The 11178-nt window shown below is 46.3% G+C and overlaps 1 protein-coding gene across 1 annotated transcript; it reads right to left on the bottom strand.

Annotated features, from left to right (window-relative positions):
- Positions 1 to 563: 563 nt before the first annotated feature.
- Positions 564 to 10600, bottom strand: MED8 (mediator complex subunit 8; the record flags this gene model as incomplete). Its single annotated transcript, XM_030205539.1, has 2 exons — positions 564 to 997; positions 10348 to 10600. Coding segments are annotated over 2 exons (318 nt in total), but the record flags the coding sequence as incomplete, so codon positions are not given.
- Between the last annotated feature and the right edge of the window lie 578 nt (positions 10601 to 11178).

Here is an 11178-nt window from a genome sequence, read left to right as displayed (position 1 = left end):
TGTTCTTTGCAGCCAGCAAATAGTGCGTTGCAATAGTCTAGATGACTGAGCACCATTGATTGTATCAGGTTGCGGAAAACACTCCTTGGGAAGAAAGGTCTTATTCTTTTTAATTTCCACATTGAGTGGAACATCTTCTTGGTTGTGTTTTTCGCGTGGTTCTCTAGTGTTAGGTGTCGATCAATGGTGACTCCAAGAATTTTTAGGGTTTCTGAAATAGGAAGGTTTAGAGTAGGTGTGCTAATGGCGGTAAATTCTTTCTTGTTGTGTTGGGAGGTGAGTATTAGGCACTGGGTTTTTTCTGCATTGAGTTTTAGCCGAAATGCGTCCGCCCAGGAATGCATGATATTGAGACTTTGGTTGATGTCATTGGAAATTTCTTTTAGGTCATAATGACATCACACATCCCCAACACCAACAAGCAAAAGAGAGTGCTGTAGAACTTAGAATAAAAATTGCAGGGGTAGGGGTCTTCAGCACCACTCGGTCTCTTGGGTCAGCTCCAGGGAGGTGAGTGCAGTCTCTGTGACCTTCCAACCAGGTGGAGAAACACACACGGAATGAAAGGCAGTCTGTTTATTTGGGAAGTGGGTAAAGAGAGTAATTTACTGGATAATGACACACTGCAATAGAGGTTGTTTAATCAAATACTAAGAGCTAAAAATTATCATGACAAAGAGCAGTCACCAGAAATTAGACTGTTTAGCTTATAAAAAGAAATTATTATCAATCTCTCAATTCCCTTTTTTAACAATAGTTTCACAATGACGTCTGCCTATGTGCTCTTCTGTAACAAACTTTCAGTCTGGGGAACCTGCAGTAACAATTCCCATTCTCTTATGTGTTAAGTTCTGTGTCATACAGAACAGGCGGTGCCACTCCATGGTGGCTGGTGACTGTTCATCCATTAGCGAGTCCTGAAGCCCAACATCTCATCTCTGGTAGGGATGCATTGAAGCCGATTTGATGTTAGTTTTAATGTTACTGGGTATTTTACCTGGAGAGAGAGACACAAAGCCACCAAAACAGTTATTACTTATTTATTTATTAACAGCCTTTATGAAGAGATTTGGAGGACACAGAAGGTGAAATTTATTCATACGTTACCATATATACTCGAATATAAACTTAGATTTTTGGACCATAAAAAATGGCCCAAAAATAGGGGTCTAAGTTTATATTTGAGTTCCTACCCCACCTGATAACCAGCATTACTGTCTCCTCCCTTCCCTGAGGTGTTCTGTTGTGGCTGGCTCTGCCCTAGTGCCCCCACTCAACTGGAAACGCTCAGTCCCTCCTTTTAACAAGAAATCCCCCCTTCCCTACCTTACAGCCCTGGTGGTCCAGTGGTGAGATGGGCAGGAGCGATCCTCCTATGCTTTTGGCTGTGCATACTTAAAATGGCTGCCTCAAGTTCCCGTGGCAACCTCATTAGACTGCTGCTGAAACTTGCGGCAGCCATTTTAACTCTGGAGACTGCACAGGCAGGGGCATAGGAGGATTGCTCCTGCCCCAGCTCATCGCTGGACCATCAGGGCTGTAAGGTAGGCCTGGGGAGGGTTTAGGAAGGGGTGGGATATTCAACTTACAAAGAGGGACTGAATGTTTCCAGTTTTTTTTTTTTTTTTTGGGGGGGGGGAGCTAGGGGCAGAGCAGGCTGTGGCAGGAATGCCAGATGCTAAAGGGGAAGGGGGAGGAAAGGAGGGAGAGGGGGGAGGGGGGAGAGAGCACGCATTACCGGTAGTTGAATATAAGCCATTGTTTTATATGCAAGTTAACATTTTTCTCCAAAAAAAAAGGGGGGGGGGGAATGTTATCTCGGTTTATATGCGGATGAGTTTCTATTCGAGTATGTTTCAATGATTTTTATTGGTAAGACACCACATAAAGCCATGCTGTATAAATTTGACAGTTACTTGAATATATAACATCACTTCGTACCATAACATATTATTATGTACCAATTGTGTTTCAAATTTTACCCCCTCCTTTTCCAAACAACACCCTCTCCCGTCCCTCTCCGTAACTACCCCCCTTAACCCCCCCCCTATTTCTTCCCCCCCCTTTGCCTTCCCCCCCCTCCTCCCCCCCTTTGCCTTACCCCCCCTCCCCTCCTCGTCCTCTATCTGTTGTCTCTGAAGTCTATAAATTCAATAGGTAGCTCCTGGCCGGTGGTGACAAAGTGTTCCAAAATGGGGACCATATCTGTTGCAGTTCTTCCCCTGCACTCGATTCCATGTCTTTAATTCCAATTCGTTCCATACGCAATAAGTGTATCATCTGTGTTCGCCATTGTGTCACAGTGGGGTATTTGTGTGTCAGCCATTCTTTCAAGATGACCTGCCTGGCAACCACAATAGCTTTGTTGATGAAGTTTTTGTATCCTTTCGGAATCGGATGCCTGAGTTTTAATTGCCCAAACAACAGAGTTGATTCACATTCCCATTTGTTCTGCCATAACTTAGATATTTTTTGTACCAATTCTTTCCAAAAATTGTAAATTCCCTTGCAGGACCAAAACATGTGGCCCAATGTTGCACCGTCTGACCCACACTTGGGGCACTCTCCCCAGGGCGAGAGTCCCATATAAAAGGCTCTCCGTGGTGGTATATAAAGACGGAATGCAAATTTGTACTGTTGTTCCCAATGTGTCGCCCAGAGCGTCTACGAATGGACAGGATATATGTCTTTAGTGTTTTTGTCGATATGTTAACATTCAAGTATTGTTGCCAGTCAGTCTCCAGCTTTTTGTAGTTTGGTTCTGGCATTGTGTCTCTGATATGCCTGTGGTAAAAGGTCAGGGGTACTTTATGTTGCGACTACAGTGAGAAAGCTGCCGATAGTTCTTCCTGGACATCATCCTCAGCCAGAGATTCCCAAGGCAGCGATTTCACATAGTGCTTTAGCTGAGCGTAGAAAAAAAACTCTGTCTGGCAGGGCAAATTCCTCCTGTAGGGCCGAAAAGGATTTCATGCGTCCTTCCTCTGTGACTACTTGCAATACATATTTTATTCCCCTTCTTTCCCACCAGCGAAAGACTGAGTATAGCTGCCCCAGGGTAAACGCTACATTGTTGCATACAGGAAGAAATGGGGTTGTCCTTGGGGTAAATTTGTGCATATGACAGATCCATCTCCACGCTGCCCTGGCTGTTTGCATAATGCTGGTTTCTCTTAGTATGTCTGGGATGCGGGCCCCTGTTCCGTGTAAATACTTACTAAAGTGTACCTTCGGCGTTAATTGCAATTCTAAGTCAGTGTTAGAATATTCCTGAGCGGATCTGAACCAATCGTTAATATGTCTCATACCGCATGCCACGTTGAAATATCTAATGCTAAGCAGTCCTAGTCCCCCATATTCCACCGGGATCTGTAGTGTCTCTATTGGGAGGCGTGCCCTCTTTCCCTGCCACAAGAATCGCTGTAACAGTGAATTTAATTTTTTTTTCATCTGCCCTTCGTAAGTGTACTGGTATCGTCTGAAGCACGTACAACCACCTAGGAATGATCACCATGTTATATAACGCTATTCTTCCCCCTAGGGAGAGTGGCAATGAGGCCCAAGTCGTCAGTCTCAACTCAGTGCCTTTGATCAGTCGACTTATATTTGGGTCGTATAGTTTAGTGAGGTCTGAAGGGATGTGCACTCCCAAATATTTAACTGTTTCTTTTGCCCTTTGCAGCGGCATGGTTTTGTCTTTAACTTTCAGTGTTTCGGGGCCCAGTGTGAGAATGTAAGATTTGGTTTTGTTTAATTTGAACCCCGAGAGCTGGCCATACCGGTCTATGCTCTCTAACAGCACTTCTAATGAGTGGTCTGGATTGGTTAGTGTTAACATCAGATCATCCGCATAGGCTAAGATCTTCACCTCCTGATCTGCTATTCTCATGCCCTCAATCCTCTTTGTAGCTTTCACCACTCTGATCAGCGGTTCCAGCACAAGTAGGAAGAGTAAGGGCGACAATGGGCAACCTTGCTGTGTTCCTCTCCCGATTATGAACCCATCCTCACTAATTCCATTCACAATCACCTTTGCCCCTGGGTTACAATACAAGGCCTTTACCGCTTGTACAAACCAACCCTGTATGCCCATATTATCTAAGGTTGAGAATAAGAAATCCCATCGCACCTGATCAAATGCCTTTTCAGCGTTCAGGCTAATCACCATAGCAGACTCTCCCGTTCTTTGGCAGGATGCTATTGCAAGCAGCAATTTCCTGACATTATGTGCTGCCTGCCGTCTCCGTACAAACCCCACCTGCTCTGGGCCTATAAGCATGGAGAGCCACTGGGCCAATCTCTCAGCCAATACTTTAGCTAGCAATTTTACATCTAAATTTAACAAGGAAATTGGCCTATAGGAGCCCACTTCGTCGACTTGCCGGGCTTGCCGGGCTTGGGGATCATCGTGATAAGTGCCGTGTTTGTGTGTAGGGGAAATGTTCCGGCTTTTACTACCTCTTCATGATATTCTAAAAGGGCTGCCAGCACTTCTGGAGGTAACATTTTATAATATTCTCCCGTGTACCCATCCGGACCCGGGGCCAAGTGTTGTTTTAGGGATTTCACAGCCACTTGTATCTCTAATAATGTTATTGGGCTGTTTAGCCCATCTAAGCCTTCTTGGGGTATTTGATCTAATCCTCGGAGAGGTGTTTACCCACCGGCCCTTGTTTTACCGAGTACAATGTTGAAAAATATTCAGTGAATGTTTTCCCAATTTCTTTCCTATCTGTGGTTATGTTCCCATGTGTATCCTTTAAAGCCGCCACAGACCTGGGACCTCCCCAGTTTTTAATAATTCTTGCTAACAGTCTCCCCGGGCGGTTCCCGAATCTCTGCAACTTATATTTGTAATATAGCGCCGATTTGTTCTCTCTCTCGTGTAAAAGTGAGTTGAGCGCCACTTGCGCAGCCTTCAGATTTTCTAATGTAACTCGGGTTGGGTGTTGTATGTGCATTCGTTTAGCCCTCTTCATCTGTTCCTCCAAATTTAAAATGGCTTGTGCTCTTATCTTCCATTTTAAGTTGCAATAAGCGATGACGTCTCCCCTTAAAACTGCCTTTGAGGCGGACCAAAACAATATGGGTTGTTTGTGTGCGTGTACTTTATTATTCTGTACATAGTCCTCCCATTTTTCCTTTAAGTACTTTTTAAATTGGGGATCGGTGGCCAAATGACCTGGGAATCGCCATCCCCTCCCTCCCCTCTCATCGGCCGGCATTGCCAAGTCTATCCATACCAACGCGTGGTCAGAAATTACTTCGGGGCCGATTGTTGCGGCTTTTACTTGGGGGAACATTGTACGTTCTACTAGGATGTAATCTAACCGGGCGAGTGTGCCGTGGGCTCTAGACCTGTGGGTAAAGTCTTTTTCCCCGGGGTGCAATGTTCTCCAAACATCTATGAGGTCAAGTGTCTGAGAAAGAGCCCGAAATTCCTGCATTCCACGTCCCGCATAATGCTGGGACGTTGGGTTCGTGCAGTCAACCTTGGGATCCGCTACCATATTAAGGTCTCCCATTATAATCAACTGCTTGTTTGGTTGTCTCATGCAGTGACCTATTATTGTTTTGTAAAACTTTGAATCATGTGCAGTTGGTCCGTATATTCCTACTAATATAAATTACTACTACTACTAAACATTTCTAGAGCGCTACTAGGGTTACGCAGCGCTGTACAATTTAACAAAGAAGGACGTTTCCCTGCTCAGGTGAGCTTACAATCTAAAGGACAAAATGTCAAGTTGGTGTAGTCTAGATTTCTGAGTATGCCTTGTAGCCATACTTGTAGGATTATGTAGTTCCCATGTTCCCCTTTAGCTAACAATTGAGCTTTGTAATTTAGCCCCTTTCGGAACAGTACTGCTACTCCTCCTTTCCTGCCTTGTGGAGTTGCCATGTAACTCTCCCCTACCCATGATCTCTGTAATTTAGCATGTTCAATCTCCGTGAGTCGGGTTTCTTGTAGGCACGCTATGTCAGCTTTGTGTCCCTTTAATTCGGTCAATATTTTAGGTCTTTTTATAGGAGAGCTAATGCCTCCCACGTTCCAGGTCACTAGTCTGGCAGGCATGTTGTTGTTTGTTTAATATCAGTTAGGGTGGTACCCATTCTGGGTTGTTTCTTTATACTTCCTACGTCCCCACCCAGGGTCTTTTGCAATCTGGTAGTTCTATGTATAGTCATGTTCTTTACAGCTCCCTTAAACCAACTGTGCCGCCTCAGTCTTTCGCTTTGTGTTTGGCCCTTTTTATCTAAATACCAACTCGCCCCCAACCAGGTGCCCTCTCTGTTGTGTCTATATGTGGACGTGTTCTCCTTCCCTTCCTCCCTCCTCCCCCCGACTCTCTTCCCCCTCCTCAGCCTTCTTTCTCTAATCCCCCTCTGCTCCGTAAGATGCTTACGGATCTGGGACTCCGGAATTCTGCAGGGGGCCCCCCCCGCCCACCAAAAAAACAATCCAAAATATGTAATGTCGCCTTTTGTTCTTATTCCTACTTTACCCATTTCTCATGCCCTCCGAATATTCTCTTATGGCTTGTTAATGAGTTTTTGGTCCGTTGCGAAAGCTTGTGCCTCTGCCACAGATTGGAAATGCTTCCAAGTATCCTGGTGGTGTATCTTCAGGTGTGCAAATTTTATTTTCTTCTGTGCTAGTTCCGCACAAAGCGGGTGAAACGCCCGTCTCTGCTCTTGTACTTTCTGTGAAAAGTCCTGGAAAATCATTATTTTCTGTCCTTCAAAGCATAAGGAATCTCTTTTCTGGCGAAAGCTTCGTAATATCTCCACTTTATGTCGGAAATTCACGATCCTTGCCATAACCACTCTTGGACGCTGAGAATTTTCCGGTCGGCGCCCCACCCTATGGGCCCTCTCAATAACTAAGTGGCCTGTAGAGTCAGTCAGGGCTAATTCTTTTGAGAGCCAATTCTCTAGTCAGTCTGACAGGTTTCTTTCTTGTATTTGTTCTGGGATCCCTACGATCCTTATGTTATTGCGTCTGGACCTGTTTTCTAGGTCTTCTAGCCTGGCTATTCGGTCTGCAAGTTGTTGCTGTAACTGAGCAATATCGGGGCCTTGTGCACAGGTGTCATCTTCGAGCGCTGCCACTCTCATCTCAAGATCTCCCGTTCTGGTTTCCAAGCCATCGAGCCTGACCTGGATAGCCTCCAGTTTCTTTGACAACGTGTCCTAGCGCGGTTCCAAGGCACGAACTACTGCTGCCATTAGCTGTTCCAGCTGTGCCTCCGTGAATGCTGGCGACGCCAGCGCGGACCCGTCCGCCATTTTGATTTCTCCGCCTCCAGCCTTCCCCCTCGTTTTTGTGCCAGTTTTCTGTGCCATTTCAGTGGGGGATTTGTGGACGAACTTGTCCACACAGCCGGTCACTTAATTTTGGTCTTCGGAGGGCGCGTTGTGCGTGATTTAGCTTTTAAATACCCGATTTGGAGCGGGGGGTCCCGGAGCTTCTAACTGCTGCTGCCGCTTTGCTCACTGCATAACCTGACGTTTCTATTCGAGTATATACGGTCATTTCCTTTCCTTGTATCCTGCTAGAGCAGCCCTCTGAGGAATGTAGGCTGACTCAATGGCTACTTTGAACCAGGGTTGTAGCCAGACCCCAGCGGGAGGGAGGTCCAGAGCCCAAGTGGGGGGGGGGGGGCACATTTTAGCCCACCTCCCCCGCCACTTTTGACCCCGCCGCCGCTGCCCCCCCCCCCCCCCACCGTAAGGTACCTTTGCTGGCAGGTGTGAACAACCTCTGCCAGCCTTAGTCTTCTTCAGCGCCGGTCTCTGGTGCGTTCGCTGAACTGTGTTGTGAGTCCTCACGTCCTGCACGTTCCTTTATGTGAAACAGCTCAGTTTCACTTAAAGGAACGTGCAGGACTCACAGTACAGATCAGCGAACATGAAGACGACTAAGGCTGGCGGGGGTTGGGGACCCCTGCCAGCAAAGGTACCTTGCGGCGGGGGGGGGGGGGGGGGGGGGTTCCGAAGTGGCGGGGGAGGGTCGGCCGGGGGGGGGGGGGGAGGGGAGGGGGCAGGACTAAATTTGTGGGGGCCCATGCCCCCTCATAGTTACGCCCCTGCTTTGAACCACAGTATATCCGACTTCCTGAATGGGTTAGTCACTGATGGGTATTGCAACAGAGCTCTGCAAATATCCAACTTAGGAAGCTTCCTGAAGGATTCTATTCTTCCACTGTACTAAAGACTGAAAGATAACAAATGAGACCACCTTCAGCAAAAATGATGGAACTACTCAGAAAGACACAGAGTCCTCCACACTGCATAAAAATGGGTCTCTGTTTTATAGGTGCCTGCAGAGGTTTCTGTGGAGAGGCAAGAGATCGCGGCTCTCCATGAATGTGCTGCAGAAACCCAGGGATCATGGAGGTATGGGATTGGTCAGCATTAGATACCGTTCAATAGCTAGTGGCATGTGCCACTTCAATGATTGGTATCGAGGAACAGACTATTTTTCAGACACGGCCTTGGAGCTGGGTTTATTGCCAAAGATACATTTTAGTTATTTTTTTCCATTCCCATGCTCCCCAAATCTTCTGGGATTTTGCGGGCTAACTTCCTTCTTTCGGTGGGTAGAAAGACTTGGAGATGGCTCTGCAAACGACATAATTTCTCCTCCACAGTGACTCCATACATGGCAATATGTGCTAATCATTCTTTTCTTCCAGGTTTAGGATGTAGTAAGTTTCAACAATGGGCAAAACAAGGTTTAAAATACTTACTTCAAGTACTAACAGAGGAAGGCAAGATAAAATCTTTTGAACAACTGCAATAGGAGTTTAACTTACAGGCAGTTGATTTTTTTTTCATATAGACAGATACATTATGTGCCCTCTCTACCATGGACAGACCTCACAGAAGGTGTACAAGAGACTATGAACGAGGCACTGACCTTAGGATCCCACACAAGAGTACCACTGTCTCATCATCACATGTACTTAAAAGAGTCGACACCAGAGCTGGCCCAAAAATGGTCTGTTGACTTATGTGACACTGAAGCTACTCTTATACAATCATACATAATGGGACTGAGCAAGTGAGCAGTGGAGGAGTGGCCTAGTGGTTAGGGTGGTGGACTTTGGTCCTGGGGAACTGAGGAACTGAGTTCGATTCCCACTTCAGGCACAGGCAGCTCCTTGTGACTCTGGGCAAGTCACTTAACCCCCCATTGCCCCATGTAAGCCGCATTGAGCCTGCTATGAGTGGGAAAGCGCGGGGTACAAATGTAACAACAACAAAAAAAAGAAACCAGTTTGGTACATCATAAAATGTTATACAAGTTCGCTTTGCTCTTACATATTTCTCCACGTAGCGTGTTTGCTATCTGCATGATCTCTGAGGATCACTGCCCAAAAGTGCAAGCTTCCAGTGGCATCCTTGGGACCCATGCTCTGGACATGCTCTAGAGTTCAAAGTTTTTTGGAAGTCACTGTTCGATTCCATACAATTGTAGTGGAACTGTAAAGTGCCTTTGGAACCAAGGCTACTTTTTGATAAGTATTCAGTAGATGGCCCTGAATCACCGGGACTTCGTCGATTTCTCACAAACACCTTGCTTTTTGGTAAGAAAACAATTCTTTTCTCTTGGATACAGCCCACTCCACTTTCTTATCATAGATGGCGCAGTTATCTTATAGAACAATTATGATTAGAGCGGCTATGCATTGATTTCAACAACCCTAAAGGACGGACATTCCAAGCTACTTGGGAACCATTTTGGCTTACTTTATTGCACACAGCCAGAAGTAGACGGTTGAACATATAATCCTAAACTTTCTTAATACACCAGGGAAGAGTACCTAGACTGTTCTTGCAAAAATACTGTGTGCACATACTGTATGGAGATGGAAAGATGGGGGGGGGGGGAAATGTGTTGGATTTATTATAAAAATGGTTTGAAGTTGTTTATGGCAGTGTTATGGACATTCATGGAGAGTTTTGGGGGGAATGGGGGAGGGAAGAGGGAGGAAGAAGTCATTGAGGGTGGGAGAAATTGTATTTGTTGTACTGCAACTCAAGAATCTCTTTAAAAAGCAATGTTTGTATCATTTTGCTGTTCTACTTTCACTGATAAACAACATTTCTAAAACATTAAAAAAAAAAAACAAAAAAAAAAGAAATCCAAATCTTAAGGCCTTCATAAAAGCAAAATCAATTTTTCCCTGCACCAGCTCTTGAGGTAATTTATGTAGCCATTGACCCCTGAGGACAGTAAATGAACAGATAAGCCCTTTAACAATAATGGATGGATCAACTAAACCAAAAGTGCAACTGTGTAATGTGAAGCGTTGGTGTTGCTCCCTCCGGACTCCTTACCTGGCTGGCCTGGTTGTACCATTCCCTGCTGCTGGCTGGTTGGAATGGGCATTTGCACTTGCTGCATGCCAGCAGTCCCACCGAGCATACTGCCAGCGCCTGCCTGATTAGGTGGTACAGATCCACCAGCAACTGGGGGTCGACGGTTGGACAGTCCCTTTCCAAAAGTCACTGCAGCAACAAGGGCATTGGTGTCTGCAGGGTTAAAAGTTTGTTTATTCTGGCGTAGACCTGAAGAAGAAATAGGAAGGTAAAATTATGTATCATACCTGATAATTTTCTTTCCATTAATCATAGCTGATCAATCCATAGGCTGGTGGGTTGTGTCCATCTACCAGCAGGTGGAGATAGAGAGCAAACTTTTGCCTCCCTATATGTGGTCATGTGCTGCCGGAAACTCCTCAGTATGTCGATATCAAAGCTCCATCCGCAGGACTCAGCACTTAGAGAATTACACCCACAAAGGGACACTCTGCCCAGCTCACCACCGCCAAAACGGGGGAGGGGAATTAACCCAGCTCATCCCCACACAAGTGGGGGAGGGGAATCCGTCCAGCTCATCCCCGCGGAGCGGGGGAGGGACACCACACCCGCCTATGCGGGGGGATCTGGCTTATCCTGCAACCGCAACCGCGGGAGGAGCTGACTGACCCTAACACCGCCGAAGCGGGAAGGGTACAAAGCTGCCCTACAGCCGCACGAAGCGGGAGGGAGTGCCGGCAGAATTTAAGTCTCAATCCAGCCCCGTAAACGGAGGGGAGAGGAATGCAGCAGCTCACTGTAACACAAATTCGTCTCAACTCTTGAAGAATCCATTGAAAAACTTGTACA

Source organism: Microcaecilia unicolor, chromosome 6 (genome assembly GCF_901765095.1).
Source record: "Microcaecilia unicolor chromosome 6, aMicUni1.1, whole genome shotgun sequence".
Taxonomy (NCBI): Eukaryota; Metazoa; Chordata; class Amphibia; order Gymnophiona; family Siphonopidae; genus Microcaecilia; species Microcaecilia unicolor.
This window is presented reverse-complemented; position numbering and strand designations above follow the sequence as displayed.